At 47.5% G+C, this 20,864-nt stretch overlaps 9 protein-coding genes across 9 annotated transcripts; 3 read left to right on the top strand and 6 right to left on the bottom strand.

The window, feature by feature from the left end:
* Window positions 1-9: 9 nt before the first annotated feature.
* On the bottom strand, window positions 10-1,350 carry ONS95_001213 (uncharacterized protein; the record flags this gene model as incomplete). The annotated part of the gene is made up of 1 exon (XM_058494398.1): window positions 10-1,350. One exon carries the CDS (start codon window positions 1,348-1,350, stop codon window positions 10-12), a length of 1,341 nt encoding a protein of 446 aa, XP_058364601.1.
* Window positions 1,351-1,991: 641 nt separating this feature from the next.
* ONS95_001212 (uncharacterized protein) lies at window positions 1,992-4,557 on the bottom strand. Its single transcript, XM_058494397.1, has one exon. It carries the CDS (start codon window positions 3,354-3,356, stop codon window positions 2,082-2,084), a length of 1,275 nt encoding a protein of 424 aa, XP_058364600.1. The 5' UTR covers window positions 3,357-4,557; the 3' UTR covers window positions 1,992-2,081.
* Window positions 4,018-5,289, bottom strand: ONS95_001211 (uncharacterized protein; the record flags this gene model as incomplete). The annotated part of the gene is made up of 1 exon (XM_058494396.1): window positions 4,018-5,289. The coding sequence occupies one exon, from the start codon at window positions 5,287-5,289 to the stop codon at window positions 4,018-4,020; it is 1,272 nt and encodes a 423-aa protein (XP_058364599.1).
* Window positions 5,290-5,363: 74 nt separating this feature from the next.
* Window positions 5,364-6,241, bottom strand: ONS95_001210 (uncharacterized protein). Its single transcript, XM_058494395.1, has 2 exons — window positions 6,160-6,241; window positions 5,364-6,051 (listed from the first exon to the last, which is right to left on the bottom strand). Exon 2 carries the CDS (start codon window positions 5,974-5,976, stop codon window positions 5,428-5,430), a length of 549 nt encoding a protein of 182 aa, XP_058364598.1. The 5' UTR covers window positions 5,977-6,051; window positions 6,160-6,241; the 3' UTR covers window positions 5,364-5,427.
* Window positions 6,242-7,203: 962 nt separating this feature from the next.
* Window positions 7,204-9,581, top strand: ONS95_001209 (uncharacterized protein; the record flags this gene model as incomplete). Its single annotated transcript, XM_058494394.1, has 8 exons — window positions 7,204-7,259; window positions 7,314-7,394; window positions 7,447-7,480; window positions 7,534-7,699; window positions 7,761-8,154; window positions 8,203-8,237; window positions 8,286-8,410; window positions 8,466-9,581. The coding sequence occupies 8 exons, from the start codon at window positions 7,204-7,206 to the stop codon at window positions 9,579-9,581; spliced, it is 2,007 nt and encodes a 668-aa protein (XP_058364597.1).
* Window positions 9,582-10,685: 1,104 nt separating this feature from the next.
* On the top strand, window positions 10,686-11,748 carry ONS95_001208 (uncharacterized protein; the record flags this gene model as incomplete). The annotated part of the gene is made up of 4 exons (XM_058494393.1): window positions 10,686-10,972; window positions 11,027-11,391; window positions 11,442-11,509; window positions 11,563-11,748. The coding sequence occupies 4 exons, from the start codon at window positions 10,686-10,688 to the stop codon at window positions 11,746-11,748; spliced, it is 906 nt and encodes a 301-aa protein (XP_058364596.1).
* Window positions 11,749-13,961: 2,213 nt separating this feature from the next.
* ONS95_001207 (uncharacterized protein) lies at window positions 13,962-14,967 on the top strand (the record flags this gene model as incomplete). The annotated part of the gene is made up of 2 exons (XM_058494392.1): window positions 13,962-14,527; window positions 14,600-14,967. The coding sequence occupies exons 1-2, from the start codon at window positions 14,092-14,094 to the stop codon at window positions 14,965-14,967; spliced, it is 804 nt and encodes a 267-aa protein (XP_058364595.1). The 5' UTR covers window positions 13,962-14,091.
* A 350-nt stretch (window positions 14,968-15,317) lies between these two features.
* On the bottom strand, window positions 15,318-17,456 carry ONS95_001206 (uncharacterized protein; the record flags this gene model as incomplete). The annotated part of the gene is made up of 2 exons (XM_058494391.1): window positions 17,182-17,456; window positions 15,318-17,132 (listed from the first exon to the last, which is right to left on the bottom strand). Exons 1-2 carry the CDS (start codon window positions 17,302-17,304, stop codon window positions 15,318-15,320), a joined length of 1,938 nt encoding a protein of 645 aa, XP_058364594.1. The 5' UTR covers window positions 17,305-17,456.
* Window positions 17,457-17,833: 377 nt separating this feature from the next.
* ONS95_001205 (uncharacterized protein) lies at window positions 17,834-20,514 on the bottom strand (the record flags this gene model as incomplete). Its single annotated transcript, XM_058494390.1, has 5 exons — window positions 17,834-19,330; window positions 19,387-19,441; window positions 19,511-19,910; window positions 20,008-20,096; window positions 20,144-20,514. The coding sequence occupies 5 exons, from the start codon at window positions 20,512-20,514 to the stop codon at window positions 17,834-17,836; spliced, it is 2,412 nt and encodes an 803-aa protein (XP_058364593.1).
* Window positions 20,515-20,864: the final 350 nt, after the last annotated feature.

Raw genomic sequence — 20,864 nt, 5'->3', positions numbered from 1 at the left:
GAAAGCAACTTATTGAAACACCCAGACGCGAGTGAACCACTTATTACATAAAAGCTGGTAAAAAGCTTCAATACGAGCATTGAGTACTGGATCCCTGTCGCTGAGGCGTCTAAGATACAAGTCCGAAACGTATACAGAAAAGTTCTCAGGAGTGAGGACGAAGAAACTGAGAACCAGCTCATTAACCATCGCCATCGCGAGCCATGCATTTCTGTCTTCTCCAAGACAAACATAGACGTGCGAAGCCTTCTCATAAATCGATCTCATCATCGGTACCTGGCGATTCTTTTCCTCCAGGTTGATTTGGTCTATGCAGATCGAATCGATCCAGATATATGATGAGCGGAGGAACGAGCTGCGCCTGCGGAGGATGTCATGGACGTTGGTCGGAACATAGTGTTGACGACCATTGAGGACGATAAGGTGCATGCTTACCTTGATGGGCTGAAATTTACAGCATGTTTCGTCGACTTCTCCTTTTGGGACCATATGCTTGGGCTTTTCAGAACATCCGGCGGAGTGTTGCATTTCTCGTTGGCCCCAACAGTACGAGATGCACTCATATTCCGGGTTGTCGCCGAGGGTGTAAGATTGGAGCTCTGCATACACCTCAAGAAACGGAATTTGTCGTCGTATGTGAAGTAGACGAAAATGGCCCTTGCTAATTTCCAGGTTGAGGTCCCGAAAGCAGGAGCCTGGTCCTGGGAACTTGAAATTTGGGAGACTCGTCGGATTTGGATACCACACAACAGCACGTACTGCAGCTCTCATCACCCAGAGATAGCTTGACCAAATCTTGGTCTCCGAGAGCCAGTAGTGTATTCCATCCAGTTTCATTAGAGATAGATAGTACGCACGCGCCATCCAATCGAGCACAGGTGGCCCGAGTTTGTTCAGATAAAAGACGCCGTTCCTACCGAGCGTCATTATCCCAGCCACAAAAGTAATAATCGAGACAATAATAGTCCAACTGATCCTCCCCCAAACAGCGCCCATCATCCATTTTATTGCGAACATGAACCTGATCCCCAGCAGAGTAGCGACATACCCCGCCAACACGAACGTAGCACGAAAGGCGTCTTTCGATTCCTTTGCTGTCGTGAAAAAACGTGCAGTGAAGAAAGGGCTGATGACTACTCCTTTGAGAAGATGATAAAATTCCATTGGACAGACTATCGCAAAACAGCATGTTCGGACCAAAAGACTCGTTGGGCCGAAAATAAAGTGAATGGCAATACTAGTGGTGCTGGCGATACTGAACCCAAAGGTAAGGTCGTCCGCGATTTTAACTTTCCAGTCACTTTTCATCTCTTCCCTAGCGACATCGAAAGGGTGATTGAAGTCCCCCATGTCTGTTGGGTGATGGCCAGGACTTGCTTCAGGAGCTGTCCTCGTCACCTGCTGAGTATCATGTCTGTGGTCAAGTGCACCTTGCGTTAGGAAAATGCAGCCACAGTTGATTTATTCCTGTAGATTAAATGAAGAGTCAACCGAGAAAAAAAGAAACGATTGTGAACTGTTCAGGACAAAAGGTTCTTGAATAAGGCTCAGGTTATTTGATCGTATTGCGAGATTTGGTGCGGCTGAGATCGCTTGTCTCTTGGTGAGCTTTCGTCTGATTGGACCCAACAGCTGCAATCAAGCGCTGCGCTGTTGTGGCTTGCTGAATCAGCCTGTTCCAGGCTGTTCCAGGGGAAAAAGGACTCCAAATGACAAGAGATTCAAGGTAGTGTATCTGAATTTCTAGAGAGATTTGTAAATAGAACAATGTTTAGACATAGCTTGCTAAGAAGAAGAAGGAAACCGTCTCTGGGTAGTGTCCACTTCAGCATATTTTGGTAGAAGAAACAATAAGCTTACCGGATCCAGTAGATACAAGCATTTACGTCAAGCATGATGTTTCTTTTCGTGCACCGTATTGAGCCAAGGCTCGTTGTCACTCAGGTCCGGTATTTCCAAGTCATCTCAATGCACCATTCTTGAACTATTCTCATCATCATTATTATTCTACTGTTTACTAATTGCCGCATCATAAGTTGAGATTTAAGTATCAAGCATGCCCATTCTAAATTAGCCTGCCCTCATTTCACTGGCCAAGGATAATCTGGCAGAGGCGCTTTCTTTTCTGTGAATCCCAGCATTGCTGACGCATTCATCGCCAGCTTATCCAGCCTCAGCGTCGTCACAAACCGCAAGAGCGAATTCCTGATCCAAATGCCCCACCACGACTGCGGCTGGAATAATTGCATCGCAATATCATTGCCTTGCGACCCCTTCACAAAAGGCAGCATCAGCCCCGAATAACCCTCCAATGCCTGCTTGACGTCCCCATCACTTCTCAGAAGTTCACCGGCAAGAACGTATCCTCCTATGATAGCAAGACTGGTACCAAAGCCAGGCGTTGCATATCCTGCATCGCCGAGGAGAACGACATGGCGGTCGTGCAGGATGGGAGATCGTGTCTGAGCGAACAAGCTGCAGTAAAAGTCGTCGCTGTCGCGCATACCTCGCAGGACTTCCGGAGTCAACCAGCCCATGTCCGAGTACAGCTCCTCCATGAGCGTCATGTACGACTCATTTCCTTCCTTCAGAGCCTTGTTGAGTCTCGCCTTCATCTCGACATTGGAGTTCCACGTCACATTCATAAACATGGCTCTGGTGCGTCCTTCGGGATGTGGATCCGGGCGGAGATTTACCGAGCGTCCTCCTGTTGCGCTGACTCCTTTTGCTAGTAGAGACTCATTCAACAAATCGCCTTTGATAGTGAAATATGCCACGTGAAGACCTTCATCATGGAGCTGGTCCGCGGGATTGGCGTTGAGTAGCTTGCCACGAATTTTGGACCTGAGACCATCCGCAGCCACAAGCAGGTCGTACTTCTCTACCGTCTTGCTCTTTGCCAAGGTTACGACCACTCCATCGTCCTGCTCTTCAAAACTTTCCACAGTTTCGCCAAAAATAACTTTGACCTGGTCGATGACTGGGTCGATGAATATTTTGGCAAGCTCTCCACGAAATATCTCGTACTCCGAGGTTATACTCTGGACGTCTGTCCTTCCTGTTGCTTTGAAAGTTGCGATCTCCTTGCCATTTTCCTGAAGAAGCTGCATACCCTCTTCTTTCGTGGTCTTCTTCCGAATCTCTCCTTCTACACCCATCCATTTGATGATATCGACTGCGGAACTACGAATGTCAACGCTGGCGCCTGTGAGTCTAAGAGTAGGATCACGTTCCACTATCGTGATGTTGGCGTTGGGATAGGCTCGCAGCAGACAGGATGCGAAGACACTGCCTGCAATTCCCGAGCCTGAGATGAGGACCTTGAGTTTTGACATGGAGGGTGTTTTGGAGATCATTTTGTGATTGTTGATATTGTGTTGTGGATTGACCGACTCCTCTTGGCGATGCGAGGGAACCAAGCCTCGTTTATATCGATAGCTCGTTCATGCTGCCGCATAGTTAAACGCAATAGAAATCTGTCTTTGTCTCTATTTCGGGTTGCAGCAAATCCCGAAGCCTGGCACGAGCATCGGGATGATTTAAGGGACCATGACGACATGACATAAAGTCGTCGTATTAAGCTTAAACCCCCTTCTTCGGGTTGTGGTAAAGCCCGAACCTCGCTAAGCGAAGCCGCTGTCATTGGTGCGAACTGCAACGACCACACCTCTCGGGCCCGGGGTCAAGATGAGTCAAGATAAGCATATTTGGCTCTCTCAAGATTGATACTAATGTGTGCTTCAGGCTGAAGACATAAGCTCCAACACACTTCCAAGTTGTGGAATCATGCCACATGTCACATATAGGTACCAAGATGGTGGAAATGTGCATAGGCGCCCGGAACCAAGACTCCGTGACACAACGTTTGTATCATTGTGAGATGAGGAATCCGTATCCAAGATTTAAAACCCCTCTGCGATCACTCTTCGCCCCTAGCCTCTTGCCCTTGAGCCCGGTGGCACATTCAGATGGTCGCAACGTGCTGCTCCGCAGTCCGCTATGCGGAATCCTTCGTCTCTATACCAAGGCAATTCTATCTGAAAGAATGACATGATGAGCGGATTTTAAACCTCTGTCTATACGGAAGGTGCCAACGACTTGGTAGGTAGGTGGTAGATTTCTGACGTCGTTTTCCTGTGCTTTGAAAGGCCGAAGGGCCAGCAAAGTGGTTCTTGGCGAGATATAACTCGTGACAGAGACAATAACGTCGCCAAGCTGCACTGCTCTGGGGACAGCTAGGATTTGAAAAGCTGTTCGACTGCCTTCCTTCTGAGGTGTAAGCTTGATAGTGCAGACTCGGTCGAATTCCAACCTCGGAGGAATGGCCAAGTACAGATTCTCATCGCGTCTACCTGAAGTGTTTAGAAGGTTAAGATAGTAGCTGATCATTACGGCGAACGGATTATCGCAAAAATTTTCAATGCTGCTCTTCAGTTTGCGAATATTGAGTAAGTCCGAGATATCTTCATATGGCAGAAGTTCTTGGTCAGTCAACCCTATAGCGGATGCCCACCCCTCCATAATATTTTCGAACCCGCATCTTAGGGCGCGTAATTTATCGTAATTGGGACTCTGTTCACGGGAGCTCCGAAGACCGTGACAAGGATCAATGGACGCTTCGATGTCGTCGAGATTCACTGTCAATGGTATGTAATCATGAAATGACTTGGTCCCGGGGTCCTTCGAGATATCCAAAGCTGTTTGGATGGAGCTGCCGATTTGAACAACTTCGGCAACTACCCTCACATCTAATAACAAGGCATACTCACCATTCTCTAGTGCTTCAAGTCTCATGGTTCGCTCTTCCACGTGCCAAATGTCAGTCTTTTGGATTTCTGTGGGATCCCAAGTCCTTGACCAGTCTGGGACCCATGATGACAATCCAAGAGGGGAAGGAGTCAAATATCTACGCTCCAAGATTACAAAGACATTTTTTGTTTCCATCAGAATGTGGTGTGCCATTTCCGCATAAACCTTCGCGACTGATTTGTTGTAGTCGATGTCAAATATAGCTGAGCTTCCTTGGATTTTTAGCGCGGCCATGCCAATATGAGCGTAGACGATATCTCTAGGATTGGAAGCACCGCATCCACGACGTGCTCTGACAAGATCTGACAGCCTTTTCTGACCCACTCTTGTGAAATTCTGTCTTTCTTCGTGGACTCTTTTGCGGACTTTCGAAAATTGCTTCAAGACTTGGAAGCTATCTTCACTTTTATCATTTGGGGGAACTTCGACTCCAGGTGGGTATCCCACGTCGTCATACAACCTTGCACGGTCTACTACCATGTCTCTGGATATCAACCCAGAAAGAATTTGCTGTACATTTTCCAATGCGATTGCAAGATTGTGAAACACCTGCCATCTGATACGTGACTTCCCACATTGCACGAAAGGATCTTTTGACAGAACCAATTCTTGTAGAATTCAGACTCGATGGAACCAAGGCTGGGCCAAGATGCGCAAAAAAGGAGGCAGTAGATGTCCGGCCCCGAAAAGAAACGCATTTATAGGTTCACTGTTTTCTTTGGCAATCCTCTCGGTTTCTAGAAGAACATAATCGAGATCATCGCTCGAGGAGTCCAGAAAAATGATGGTGTGAGATGCGGAAGAATAAATACGACCCATTTGTGAAACCTGCTGATTGCGTTCGAGCACATCGAATTGGTTGATGCAAATTGCGTCTACCCAGATACTCAGAGTCTTCTTATCGTCTCGCAAGCATTCCAGTGCGTCATGAAGGTTCTTGGTGACCAAGAACGATTGCCCATCCACCCGAATGATGCGCTGATCAGAAGCATCACCCCAGACATAGGACAGGGCAGTGTACGGATGGTGAATGTCGTGGTCGTACTTGCTGAGAGTTGTTTTTTCGAGATTGCTTATAATTTCTGGTGATAGATCTGGAGAAGGCTGAACATGAAGGATCCGATCAGGCTCCGACAGTGGAGTGTACGGGAAGACTGGGATAGACATCGCTAAGAGTGCAGAGTATACTGGTTGATATATATCGCTGTCGTCTTATCGAAGCAACCACGACTATATGAAGTACTAGGAGGTTGGTAAGGCAAAAGAGATCAACGATGAGGCTGGGAATCAGGCTGCAGAGTAGGAATCTAATACAGCTGTCATTGGCTCGGGTAAAGTAGAGTATCTTACCTGATATTGGGTTCTGGCCGTACAAATAGAACCAGTCCTACTCTGCCCATACCATACCGTTGTTACGAACATTTAATGAGCTGTTAAGAGCCAAAGGATAACAGGACGACCCTCCTGCAATGTTTCGAGTCCAGCACTGCAATCACGTGATGCACCTCAAGGAAGAACGTGGGTTGTACACCACAGGAGGGCAGTCGCTATCAAGTAGCCGGTCGCTGAATGCAGTTGAATTCTCAGTAATCTACTTGGATACAGATCTAGCGATTCCCGGATATCAGCCTTTGCCTTCAAGGTGACCGACCTCACCTAGAAGGGTGCTTCTAGACGGAAGCTCGTAAATTCCCTATTCACTGCACTCATCATCCATACCATCTTGCCGAGCTGACATTCAGTAGAAAGACAATATGTTCTTTCCTCCTTGTACTTTTCTTTTATTTCTGTTCAAAGATGATCCACCGAAGAAAGATCCAGATTGACAATTGATCTGTTCAACAAGTTAAAAGGAAACCAAGTTCCATACTCATGAACACAGATTCGGCAGTCATTGAAACCGTCAAGGATACGAACATCAGGCGGATGAACATTCGAAACAAATCCAGTAAACGTTAAAGTTGATATCGAAGATTGTTGTTTTCCTTTCGCTAAACAAAATAGGGGCTCGTTCCGCGGAATTTCCGCTCGCTAACTACCGCACCCTTTCACCGTGGAGGCCGTGATCTCAGCCGTTCCCTGGTCCCACAGCACCACCCCGCACTTGAGAAAGACTAAAGTACCCCGCCATCTAGTTCATTTCAGGGTCGCATATTTCTCACATGCCTTTCATCTATTACCTTATTAGAGTGTCGCTATTCCCGTGCCGCGTTGAGAAATTTCGATCCGATATATTAGAAGGCTTCGGGTGAGGGGTTATATGTACATTTTCTAATTCCCACTTTGGCTGCTTTTTTCAGCTTAGACTTTAGTTGAGTGCTTGGGAGTTTGTTACGTCACTCGGAAGGATAACGCGAAGTTGAACCAAGACGTGTTGACAGACCTAAAATCATCATGGCTCCTGGACATTCAGAAGTGGATGTGTTGATTGTGGGTGCTGGGCCTGCCGGGTATGTCCTTTCGAGACCAAAAGCTATGAGGAAACACCCCTGACTTACTATTAGGCTCATGGCGGCGACATGGATGGCGAGATGTGGGATCAAGACGAGAATCGTGGATAAGAGAGGGTCCAAGATCTATAACGGGTGCGTATCGCTTCAATCCACATGCAGTATCCCAAGTCTGACATGGAAGCAGACAAGCAGACGGATTGCAATGCCGAACGCTCGAGGTATGATTCCATCTACTCATTTGAGTAAAAGAAACCATGATGAAGGAATATAGATATTCGATTCTTTTGGATTTGCGGACAGGGTTTGGAAGGAAAGCAACCACATGCTAGAAATCTGTCTCTGGAACCCAGATTCAGAAGGGCGGATTCGAAGATCTGACAGGATCCCGGACACCATCCCGAACATCAGTCGATTCCAGCAAGTTGTTCTTCATCAAGGTAGGTTCCGAAAGTTACCAATTCCCCCAACTCGCAGCCAGAACTAAGCTCGGCACATCAGGCCGCATCGAACGTTTCTTCCTCGATTCCCTCAAGAAATACAGCGACATCGAAGTCGAGCGCGGCGTTCTCCCCGAATCTCTCAAGTTTGACGAGTCAAAAGCCGAGGATCCAGACGCATATCCGATTGAAGTTGTGCTTCAGCATCTCAGTGATGAGCAAGCAAATCCAGACCAGCATGCTGCGACTAATGGGACGGCGAAATCAGATGGCTTGTTTAGAAGTAATATGGCTGCGGATGATACAGAAGAGCTTTTGAAGAAGGCTGCGAACGGGAAAGCCGGGACGACAGAAACGGTTAAAGCCAAATATATGATTGGGTGTGATGGAGCGCATTCGTGGACGAGGAATCAATTGGGGTATAAGTTGGAAGGGGAACAGACGGATTACATTTGGTGAGAATTTTTAGTTTGGGAGTGGTACAGTCTACTGATCATGCACAGGGGCGTTCTTGACATCATTCCTATCACCGACTTTCGTAAGTAGTGGGGACTTTGAACTGGACTTCTGGCTAACCTTTTCCCAGCTGATATCCGGATGAGATGTGCAATCCACTCTGCCAGCTCTGGTAGTGTCATGGTGATTCCAAGAGAGAACAAGCTTGTTCGGCTATACATCCAGATGACCACGACGGAGAAGGGAGGAAACAAGGTAAACATTCGAATCCAATGACAAAAATATATAGAAACCAACCTAACTTGCGCAGCTCGATCGGAAATCCATTACCCCTCAATTAATCCTCGAAACCGCCCAGCGCACCCTAGCACCGTACAAGCTCACCTACGAATACTGCGATTGGTGGACCGCGTACCAAATCGGCCAACGAGTTGGCTCCAATTTCTCCAAGAACGAGCGCATTTTCCTCGCTGGCGATGCAGTGCACACTCATTCCCCGAAAGCTGGTCAAGGAATGAATGTTAGTATGCAAGATACTTTCAACCTAGGCTGGAAGATCGCTGCCGTCGTGAACGGTACCGCAAACCGCTCGATTCTGAAAACGTACCAATCCGAACGTCGACGTATTGCTCAGGATCTTATCGCTTTTGACCATAAATTCTCGCGCCTATTTTCTGGAAGACCAGCGAAGGATGTGATGGATGAAGCAGGGATCAGCATGGATGAGTTCAAAGATGCGTTCGTAAAAGGCAACATGTTCGCCTCGGGCGTAGCAGTCGACTATGGCGCCAGCTTGATCGTGGCTAAAGAGGGAGATGCGCAAGCACAAGGCGATGGATCGGACGTTGGTCTCGAGAACGGCAAGCGAGTCATTGGTAAGCAGGATCTCGCCAAGAATATCAAGATCGGGATGCGGATGCCTAGTTTCAAGGTTTTGAACCAGGCTGATGCACGGCCGTGGCATTTCCAGGAGATGTTGAAGAGTGATGGGCGATGGCGCCTTGTTGTCTTCGCTGGCGATGTCTCGTCTGCAAAGCAGCTGGAACGGGTTGCCAAACTCGGGGATATTCTCTCAAGCCCGAAATCATTCATCAAACGGTTCACGCCAGCGGACAAGAAGATCGATTCTGTGATTGACATCTTGACGATTCATAGTGCGAAGAGAGCAGAGACTGAACTGCATAGTTTTCCGGATATCTTCCATCCGTTTGATAAGCAAGACGGGTGGAATTATTGGAAGATATTTGTGGATGATGTCAGTTATCATGAGGGGTATGGGAATGCGTATGAGAATTATGGGGTGGATAGATCGAATGGGTGTGTGGTGATCTTGAGGCCGGATCAGTATGTTGCTTGGGTTGGAGCGTTGGAGGATACGGAGGCGATGGATCAGTATTTCTCGTGCTTTATGGTTGCGAAGTCGTGAATTTCAGTACATGTATTAAAGATATGTCATGGAGATAGCCACTGTACAGGTTTTTGTTTTGTTAATTTGCGTGTATGTACTCTCATTGCATCAAGACAACTTTGAGAATTGTTCCTGTTTCTCCTTCGATAAGCAAGTCCACGACAAGAACACAGTCGTCGTATCTGTTTATCAAATCAAGACCATGTTCTACCATGAAAACCAAACTGAAGAGCTTGACTGGCAGGAGAATGTTGCCGCTAGCACTAGAATCTGAGCTCAGTCAGCATTAAGGGGCTCGCTTGTGGAGAGGTCAAATTCCAAACAAACCCGATTCAACGAAATGTGTGCCTGTTGCAGCTGCAGTAGCAACACGTGAAGGAGTAGGAGCATTTGGTCTTATTTCGATGCGAACTCGAGGTCATTCTCCCAAAAGTCAATCGCAACTGCTCACAAAGCTTCGCGTCGGCATAGGAGTAACACCGAGCGCTCTGTCGGATAGTGCACCCCTCGACTTTCCAGGCACATTTCCGCTGCGACTCATGGTCGCTGATAAGATGAAAGGATAGAGCTTATGGTAGAAGCAACCTATACTGTGGTTTTCTAATGTATTCAACAGAAATATGCTCTTCCAGTTGTGTCACAGCACAGGCAAGTTGACTATCTTAGGGGCAGTATCCGGGCTTTGGTCCCCACAATTAGCGAGCTTACTCCCCAAATCCAGGCGACTCGGCTGTCGTCTCCCCCGCCCAATTACCCCTCCACAATTAATAGCCTCGCACTCTAAAAGTGCTACCCCACCAATCTTCAAAGCTGACACCACTGCACCAGTCTCCAACCACACCAACCTGGAACAGCTCGAACTGACGCAACTATGTCCCCATCCATCCCCGGGCCGGTTCTCGCGCGGAGTCCATACAAGCCTACACCGATGGTCAGCCAGCAGCCCTTCGGAACAGGGATTGGTGCTGTCGTTTAAGTGGCTCGTGGTGAACGACGTCCCTTAAATACTAGCAGCTCTGCTTTCTTCCTCTGCAAACTTCAAGCTCTCCATCTTCACCTCTAACTCTACGATATACTCCTCTCTCTCTGTACTGTCGACTTAACAAGCTCCCAACCTCCACGATGGCAGCAACAAACGGCAACACCAACGGCGCAAGCGTCACCACGGACTCTCGATTCGACCCCAACTTCACACAACATGTTATCGACGCCACAGGACCGAAGGCCACGCCACGGATGCGGAAAGTAATGGCCAGCTTGATCAAGCATGTGCATGATTTCGCGCGGGAGAACGAGTTGACTGTTGAAGAGTGGATGGCTGGTGTCGAGATGATGAACTGGGCGGGGAAGATGTCTGATAACAAAAGGAATGAGGGGCAGCTTATGTGCGATGTTATTGGTCTTGAATCGTATGCAGATTCCCCAAGTCAGGTCACAAAACGAACATACTAATGTTTCTGCAGACTCGTAGACGAGATTACTTTCAAACTGGCCGCCGAAACGAGCGATTCTGCGACAGCAAGTGCAATTCTTGGACCATTCTTCAGACACGACGCACCCATTCTCGAGAACGACGATACAATTGTGAAAGATGTACCTTCAGATGGAGAAATTGTTTATATGCATGGAATTGCTACAGATCTGGTGACGAAGAAGCCAGTACCGGGTGTGTGGATTGATGCCTGGCAAGCGTCGACGAATGGGCTGTACGAGCAGCAGGATGATCAACAACAGGATTGCAATTTGAGGGGAAAGTTCAAAACCGATGAAAACGGATATTATGGATTTTACTGTTTGAGACCAACACCTTACCCAGTTCCAAATGACGGTACGTAGTCCCAACATATTGCACATGAAAACACGCTCACGGATTTTTAGGTCCCGCTGGTAAGCTATTGGAGTTATTGGATAGACATCCATTCCGACCAGCACACATCCATCTGATCGTAAGTCTTCCTACTAATTTCAACGTTTCGAACAAGGCCACTAACAGACCCAGGCCCAGCGCGATGGCTACAAACCCGTCACCACTCAAATCTTCGACAAAGAAGACAAATACCTAGACAACGACTCCGTCTTCGCAGTCAAGGAATCTCTAATCGTCGATTTCAAGCCGCTGAAGGGAAATCCTAAAGCTACCCTGGAGCTGGAATACCCAATTGTTATTGCGCCGCAAGCAAAGTAATGGACTAGCTCGTGTGTGTGCTATTTGTGGAGTTTTGATTTTGGGCGTATATCATATCATGTCTAGCTTGAATAGAATTGAATTGACTTGCGGCGCTATTTCCGCCGGATTTGGAAATTGACTTTTTCTATTTGGTGTGTTGGTCTTGCTTGTGATCCTTCTATCCCATGTTCAAGGTTTCGTCTCGGGTGGTCGTGTAACGCTGCAGCCCACTTCCGACCTCGTATCCGACTTGTCGGATAGTGCACCATGCTCGCTCCCATTCTGCAGCGCTTCTATCCTGGAAAGTCCCATGTAGATAGCTCGCGAGGAGAGCCCGGAGTTTTGGCTCACTGGATTGGAAGTACGAATGGATTTTATGTACATCAAAAGGAATATGCTTTATTCTGAGCTCATGTTCTGGATCCGCACCACGCTTGGTGTCACCAGGTGTTGCTGTTGCAAAACTGTTAGCTTGTTAGCGAGGTGAGATATTGACTGTCTGTATTCACCTCACTTATGCTGCTTTTTATTTGCCTTTTCTTTTTTGGAGCCTGTAGTGGATAGGAGGGGAGTATAAGATGGAAATAGTATCATCATCTTGGGAACTTCAGTGTGGTATCAAGATTTCTACCAACTGAAATCGAATATGTTGTGGGTAGGATAGGTGGTAGCAGCACAGCGACGAGAGGAATGGAAAATGAAAGACTTTTCACTTTGGTCTTGCTGTTGATTCTTTGATCTTGTATTGTATGATATTGACTTACTGCGAAGGGCTGGGCGTGAGTGGAGGATGTTTGCTGTCACGTGCCGCTTCGCTGTCACTTCGCAAAGATTTGTCGCTTGGAGATAGTCAGAGCTGCGATGTCCACAGGTTAAACCTCCTTTTCATGGTATTGATAATGAATTCAATTTCAAGCAGAACGACATCAAGTCATGTCCTAACTCAGCGATAATCGAAGTCATGACTCCGACGATGTCAAGCGAGCAACTTGATGACGGGTTGTATCCAGCAATCTTTCGGCTTCTGAGCTTATCGTTCAGAGAGGAGCGCTGGATGGTCCCTTTTTTATATTATTTCCACATTTGCCAGTGGTCCAAAGACGGGATGTGAAAGTCGTTTTAGGAAAGATCAGCTGCTGGTATTGGCTCTCGTTGACCCTGCTTGAGTCAAATTGAACTGGATAACTTCATCATCTATGTACTGTAAACACAAGGCATGAGGCAGGTCACAGTGAATACGCAATTGAGCTTTATTCATTGATATTTCGTTGTGGCTCTGCTTTCTCGCGCTATATATAACTGCTGTCTGTGCCGTGTCTTACGGGACAAGCAAGAAGGACAATTATCCCTTGTGCGGAAGGAGTTTTCGGCGACTGGCTTCAGCTCCGGCTACTTTGCTTCCAAAAGTACTTGTGAAAATTCGTCTGCTAACCATTTGAATTTTTCGTCGAGAATCTTTTCAGTTCAGTAAAACGTGCTCATACAACCAGCATTGCGATTGTTTTGGATAGTTTGTGCTGCCAACATGAAATTGCTGTCAGAATGGCATTTCTGTAGCTTTTCTTCCTGGTAACTGATTTGAAAGGAAGGTGAATGTAGCAAACATACATGGCACTGGATATATGGCTATCGCGAGATTCTTTTCATTCGAAATTGAGCAATTGTGTTTACAGCTGGGGAAACAATCTTGCGTGCAAGCTCCTGCGGTGGCGTGATGATATTTTTTTGCAACGACAAGGAGGGAACACAGGGTTTATCCTTCAGAGAGCTTTATATCTCTTTAAAAGATGTCTCCCCTCGGGATTTTCTGGTATCGTGTTCGAAAAGTGTGAATTGCTTCTCTTGAATATTCAAAAGCGACTTTGAGGTTGTAGCCCTGCCGCTGTAGACGTTCAGTCCACCTCTTCGTTATCGGTAAGGTGAATATTGTTTTTAGTCCTCCGATTAAAATATACCTGATCACCTTAGTTAATCAACATTTGGGGATGCAGCCTTTCCATGGGTCAGAGGTCATAGAGCGTCAGGATTGATGCTTTGATCGATATATATTAAGATCGGATAATGCACTGAAGGTCACTTGCTCTTGAACCATGTTATATGGAACGCTGAATGACTTTTTTCGGACCTTCTATGCAATATGTAAGGGTTTATTCTCTCCAAAACACAACAAGCGCCTCGTCATGAAGCCCAGAAGGAGGTGGTTGCTGTTTACTTCCACCCCACAGAGCGGCAAGTGGGGCACACCAGCACCAGTCTTCCGATGGGTCAAACCTTCATAACTCCCAACTGTCCCTCCTAACAACAACATCCAGAATTTCAAATCATTTCTAAACTTTTGTTTTCCAGTTACAGCCTATCAAAATGCCTTTCAAAATAATAAACTCCAAATCCCTCTTCTACACCGACACCCCCAGCACCTCCTCATCTTCCAACCCCCACACAACCCTCTTCATCCACGGCCTCGGCTCCTCCTCCTGCTTCTACAGCACCATCATCCCATCTCTCACATCCCAAACCCGGTGCATCGCCCTCGACACTCCTGGATCAGGTCTCTCCACTCTGGGATCAACAGAACAAAGCATCAAGACAATCGCGGAAGATGCACTCGCGCTGCTAGATGCTTTGAATGTGAAAGAGAGAGTCGTGGTGGTGGGCCATTCAATGGGTGGTATTGTGGCGAGTCTGATGGCGGAATTGTTTAAGGAGAGGGTGAAGGGTGTGGTGTTGTTGGGGCCGGTGAACCCAGCGGAGAATTTGAAGGAGGTTTTTGGGAAGAGGGTTGAGGTTGTGAAAGCGGGTATGTTCTACCTGAACGAATTTCTGAAAAGTACATTCCCTTGAGATGAGATTGGATATTGACATCATGCAGATGGTCTTGAGCCCCTCGCAAACACCATCCCTACAGGTGCCACGGGATCAAAATCGACATCTTTGCATCACGCGTTCATCCGGTCTCTCATCCTTGGAACATTACCCGAAGGATATATCTCACTATGTAACGCTATTGCTAATGCTACAAAGCCTGATTATAGCAAGATAGAGGTTCCGTTGCTTATCCTGGCTGGAGAAGATGACAAGACTGCTCCGTTGGCGGCGTCGGAGGCGATTGCCAGTGCGTATGGGACGAAGGAGGGAGAAAAGAAGGTTGAGGTTTTGAGGGGTGTTGGCCATTGGCATTGTGTTGAGGCTTCGGAGGAGGTTGCGAGGTATGTTGGGGAGTTTTTGGGGAGGGTTTGAGGGGTATGTATTTTGGGCAAGTGGAAGGGAAGAAGTAAGTCTCAAAATAAATTAAGTAGATTCATTGTCACTATGGATGAGCGCCGTGCGTGGATCAAGACCTCCAAGGGTATCCCATCGATTTCCGAACAAACCAAACTTTTGCCAACTATATGAGATCAGATAGATGCGGCGACGGAATTTGAACCATAATTTCACATCATCAACAAGACTCGTTAATCATCATGCATCCAAAACACTAGAGCGCCAGCTTTGCCAAGCATAACCCGAAGATGGAAAGCAAGCAAACTCCCCTTCCCCTTCACCAAGTTTTCCAAACCCAAAAGTGGCACAATTATTCAACCAAAGCATTACCCAAAGATAGTCTTCCAACCCATCTCATCCATAACATCCATCCAGAAAACTTCCTGTCCCAGATCAGCCCTAGCCCACGTCTCCTGCACCAACATCAACGCCCTCACAATCGGTTTCGCCGGCAACGAAAGTTGAAATTCCTGTAACCTGGTCGTCACAAATCTCCTCGCAGAAGCAATATCTACCTCTCTGTTCGTCAGACTATTGAATAGAGAGCTCGAAGTCGCAGGCATGAAGCCAGAAAGTGGATCCGCAGTTAATGCAGGCGAGAAGCGTAGTTCGGACCCAGCAGCTAGGATCACGATTGGTTGGAGACAGCGCGTGCCAGATGTAGTAGGCAATTTCTCGAGGAGTGAAACTGTGTGTATGGCGAGGGAGATGAGGAAGTCGGAAGGAGGTTGGGTCGTTGGTATTGGAAGGAGGCTGTGAATTGCGGGGTCGACAGAGGAGGATGCAAATGTATTGGAAGTGAACGGGACGCGTTTGAATAGGATGAATGGGAAGATGCGGTAGATTTCGAGGAGGGCGGCGCATTTATAGGATTCTGCTAAAAGGATGTATTGGTGGACTGGGGTGTTTTCATCTCCTGCATCGACGAGATTGCATGCTGAAGGTGGTTCGAAAGCAAGGAGTTCTTCCTCGAGGGCCGAAGCTTTCGCTGTTGCTTCGATGGTGGCAGCGGAGTCTTGTGGAAAATCCATGTTGAATCCGAGATCTAGGGATAGAAAATCGAGAGATCCAGCCTCTTGAGCAGTGCTCTTTCGATAGCTTCTAATGAGCCTACCAACCTGGGCAAAGAGCTTCTGTACTTTAGGAGCAATGCCCGTCCATGGATGTGGGAACACCTTGTCACCCTCCTCAGAGGTATCACTTTTAGGTGACGTGGAGGGAATAATATCCCGAATTTCGAATTCTTCAAACCCAAACTCATCAATATCCTCTTCGACGAATCCAGCAAGCATGTCCCAGTACAAAATACACTGCTCGAAGAACTCATTCTGACGACGTGCTCTGCTATCCACGACACCACCTTGCTGCTCGAGTCGCCGTCGATTTAACCTCTTTGCAGTCTTCAGATGTACAAGACCCAAGTCCTTCGGATCGTGCCATGCTGTGGTTTGGCCAACAAGGAGAACCGTCAAAAGCGTCTTGTCCAAATTCTCTGCCGGATTCTTCCCGCCTTGCGGGACTTGGTAAAGACATCTGTAGGTCTCTCTTTGCATCTGCAACCCCACAGGAGACATACGTGGGAAGTGATTAGCCAGATATGCAGCAGCCATGCTCTGTATTGCATAGTAGATTGGAGCTGAGCCGTCCCATAATCTTCCAACAGTCGATCGGAAAGGATTGAGTGTTCCATCGAACGAGGAGAAGATCTGACACACATAGCTGAAGTAGTACTCTACTAGCATTGTAGGCAGATGCAAGAGAAATTGAGGTACCGTAGAGCGATGTAACTGTTGTCTGATGGCGGACAAGCTGTCCGTGGTTGTGTTTGAATCCCTCCTTGTGGTGGTCTCGATAGTTGGCGATCTAGGTGAAGTAGCCGTTGGTATGGGACTGATATCGAATTCAATTTGAGAAATTGGGTCATTAAAATTGACTACTTGGTTCTCGTCTATCATAGAGGGTGGATTCGAAGGTCCTGCAGCAGAAATGCTTGAAGTCGAAGGGAACGACCCATCCGAATTCGGCACCATCATTTTCTCATGTTTAGTAGACCAGACCAGCGACTTGGACTTATATCCCGGGCAAGTCACATTCTTTTTGGCACATTGCTGGCATCCGGGCTTCGTTTCGTCACATTTCAACTAATGGCAAGTCAGTACTACCACCAGGAAATAATGCCATGTGGCATACCCTTTTGGCCTTGCAACGTAAACATCCATTGCGGCTTTTAGGCGCCCTTCTCGGATTTAGAATCGGTGCTTCGCATAGACTAGTGCTCTTCTCATTTGATGCGGAAATGGCTATGTTCTGCATGGTTCGGGACTTCGCATGCCTATTCTGGCTCAGATATCCTCAAAAGTGGGGTGTAGATAAGCCCTCAATATGTCTCGGGACGTTGATCGCCACAGTTTCTGAGAAAAGTCCACTATGATGGATTGGCTAGTATCTGAGGCTGAGATATCTGAATTCTGCCCTAATCGTGATGGGCTAAGAGATGAGATGAGGAGGTGCAGGGACTGGAAATCCGGGGTGTCTCGGTAGTGCTTGACCGTAGCGGGAGTGAGGCTTGACTTGCGGAAATCACATGACATCCAGTGAAATAAGTAACTGAGCTGAAAGTCTTTTTTCGGAAAACAAGAAATGTTGTTTTCGAGATACTGTGGACTCAATCAAGCAAAGAGATATACAAGGTGAGTATATTCAAATCGATTCCAGCAAATCACATTGCATTTATTGCAGATTCCTTGTGGTTGATGTATCACTAAAGTATTATTCTCATAATTTGAAGTTCATGAATTCATTTCATTACTACATTAATCATTATACTTTGATACTTATTATCTCAAAGCTTGAGGGCCTGTTTGAGTGGAAGAGCTCTCGACGAGTTACCCACGAAGAACGTGTACTCAGCTCCTAACGCCAACTTCCACTTCTGAGCAGCAACATCCCAGACACTCATATCTTTCCTGTTCAGCTCGAACTCAACAGTCGTGCTCTCACCAGGTTGAAGCAAGACCTTCTCGAAGCCTCTCAGTTGTCTGATTGGCTGTCCCTCAACAGGGATAGAGAGGTACAGCTGGGCGACTTCTTGACCCGCAACGCTGCCTGTGTTGGTGACGCTCACTGTGGCAGTAGCGACGATGTCCCACAGATCGGCTTGTCCTCCTGCAACGACTGCTCCTGTTGGGTACTCGGAAGGCGTACCGCTGACTGAGGCGACAGTGAGGTCGGAGAGTGAGAATGTGGTGTACGAGAGACCAAATCCGAATTCAAATCTTGGCTCAATATTGGAGGCATCGAAGGCACGGTAATCGATGAAGACACCCTCCGTGAAATCATCTTGAGGGAAACGGTAGAACTCTCCGTTGGCACCGAGGTCAGTGATTGGGTTGAGGATGCGGCCGTAGTCAGTCTCGTTCTTGGCCACTGTGTATGGGAGCTTCCCGCTGGGGTTGACGTCGCCGTAGAGGAGTTGAGTCACAGCAGTTCCAGAGTCTTGACCGGGGAGGTGGGCGAAGATGACAGCTGTGACGTTGGGGTTCTCGATCCACTGGTCAACAAGTCTGATACCTGCGTTGTGAATGACGACAATGGTGTTGTTGTTTTGAGCAGCAATTTTTGTGACCAAGGCATCCGAGAAATCATCCCGGAGACTTGGACGATCATAACCCTCGCTTGCTAAGGCGTTGATGAAAACAATTGCGGCGTCGCTCTCAGTAGGCACATAGGCAGTTGCATTGATGTTTTGGAAGTCCCAATATAAAGCAGTATCTTCCTTGCTTGCACGCTCCTGGATCGCGTTGAAAGGTGCTGAGATGTAAGGTGGTGTGGAAGCGCCTGAACCACCTCCCGTGAAAAGAGTACCATTTCTTGCAATCGGGGGAGGAGCAGGACAGGTTTGGGCAACTCGGTTACCAAAACCGCAAATGAAATAGCTAGCGCTGCTACTTTGGAGACCGAAAGCCCAGTCCCGATTGCGAGGGTTAGGGGTGATTGCGTCAGGTGCTTTGGCATCGTAGCCGAAAATCGAAAGAATCTTTGGCTTGTTGAGAGGAAGGGCATTCTTGGTGTTCTTGACCAAAACATGACCTTCTAAGGATGATTGGAGTAGTACTGGTCGAGATTCGGGGACTCGTGCGTCTACCAATGTGTGGGGTACCAAAACGCTTCCGGGCATTCCAATTCCAGGAGCGGGATACTCTCGGGAATCTTGGCCAACAAGATACCAAGCGGCCATGATTCGAGTTGCCATATCAGTGAGTCTGCTCTCTGGTACTGATCCGTTATTGACGGAGAGTGTGAGATTTCCTCCCCAGAATGGGAGACCACTTGGCATGACCTGATGAGCTGATTAGCCGAGACTCATGATTATTGACGATTGCCAAAACAACATACCATGTCCATTCCAGAAAGTGCTGATCCAACGCCAGAGTGCTGCGCGCCCCAATCACTGTAGATCAATTAGCGAATGGCTCAATAATGAAGATCAGACTTCATGTTGGATTAGGCAGATACTTACGACATGACCAAGCCGGGGAAACCAAGCTCTGTCTTCAGGATCCCATTGAGAGACTTGCTGTTCTCGCAGGCGTAACTGTTGTTGAGGCGGTTGTAAGAGCACATAACAGCCGCAGAACCAGCATGGATGGCGTCATAAAATGGCCAAAGGTATGTCTCGTGAAGAGTAGCATCATCGATGTTTGATGAAGACGAAAGGATGGTGTCGTTGTTGCTGTCAATCATGATACTGCGGGCAGTTTCTTGCTCATTTCCAATGAAATGCTTCGTGCAGGCAACGACTCCTTGGTCTTGGATCCCGTGGACAGCGATACCTGCGAGTACTCCAGCGTGGTAAGGGTCGTTACCGAAACCTTCCCAATTTCTACCACCAAGGGCAATTCTTCCAATGGGTCCAATCACTGACAGACCAGTTAGTAAACTTTAAGCATAAATGAAACTTAAATGTATTTCGCATGCTTTTGGATCAAGAAATGGCGCGATAAAAAAGAAACTTACTAGGAGGACCCAATGCAATGTTTACACCCTTTCGACGGAACTCTCCTCCCATCTGGTAGGCTCTCTGGTAGGTGAGGTTCTTGTTCCAACTACAATGAATTAGCAAGGCATCATCACTGGGAATATGGTACCATACCTTGCACCATCTGAGATTCCGGAAGTGTATGCATTGACCAGGTCAGTACCCCGCACACCAGCACCAGCATCTGCAAGACATAGCCCTGGGAAACCTAATCTTGGGATGCCGGGAACATTGCCACCACAACCTCTTGAAGAATTGCTGACTCCACCAGTGATACTGGTCTTCTCTTCGAGAGTAAGTTGGGCAACAAAAGCTTGAGCTTTAGCGATTGCTTCGCCCCATGCTCCGGATCCAGAAGTTTGAGGTGTTGGGTAGATTGGCTCGCTCTGACCATAGAAGTAAGAGTCTTCTGTGATGAGTTCTTGTGCGGATGTTGCTGGTAAAAGCAAACATGCCGTGGCGGCAAGCAAAGAGAGTGCGTACATCTTGAGGATTGTATTGACAGCGAAGATGATACAGAGAATTTTTGAGGAACCTACCCGGAATATATATACTCAGTCAACCGACTCTCCAAGCCTCAACAAAGAGGCCTTGGATTGTGCAGTTGACATCTTCTAGCTTGTCCCCAGTGAAAATCCACCTGCCAGATCTCCGCGTTAATCCAATTTCAGGACGTCCAAGAATATAAAAGGCCCTTCTCTCTGTACATACATGCAATGAGATATCGCCAAGGATAGAGTTTCTGTGAGGATGGGGCGGGTTACGGTAGAATATCGGCATACCAGCAGGGCATTGGCTCTCGTGAGATGCGTGGTATTGGGTCAGCTTCCCCACC

Source organism: Cadophora gregata (genome assembly GCF_030347475.1).
Source record: "Cadophora gregata isolate MNR1 chromosome Unknown scaffold_1, whole genome shotgun sequence".
Taxonomy (NCBI): Eukaryota; Fungi; Ascomycota; class Leotiomycetes; order Helotiales; family Ploettnerulaceae; genus Cadophora; species Cadophora gregata.
The sequence above is the reverse complement of the archived record's forward strand: the minus strand, read 5'-3'. Positions and strand labels throughout refer to the sequence as shown.

Bases quoted from the DNA above. Each gene is read 5' to 3' on its own strand.
- ONS95_001212 (XM_058494397.1), bottom strand. From the start codon at position 3,356: ATGATCTCCAAAACACCCTCCATGTCAAAACTCAAGGTCCTCATCTCA.
- ONS95_001210 (XM_058494395.1), bottom strand. From the start codon at position 5,976: ATGTCTATCCCAGTCTTCCCGTACACTCCACTGTCGGAGCCTGATCGG.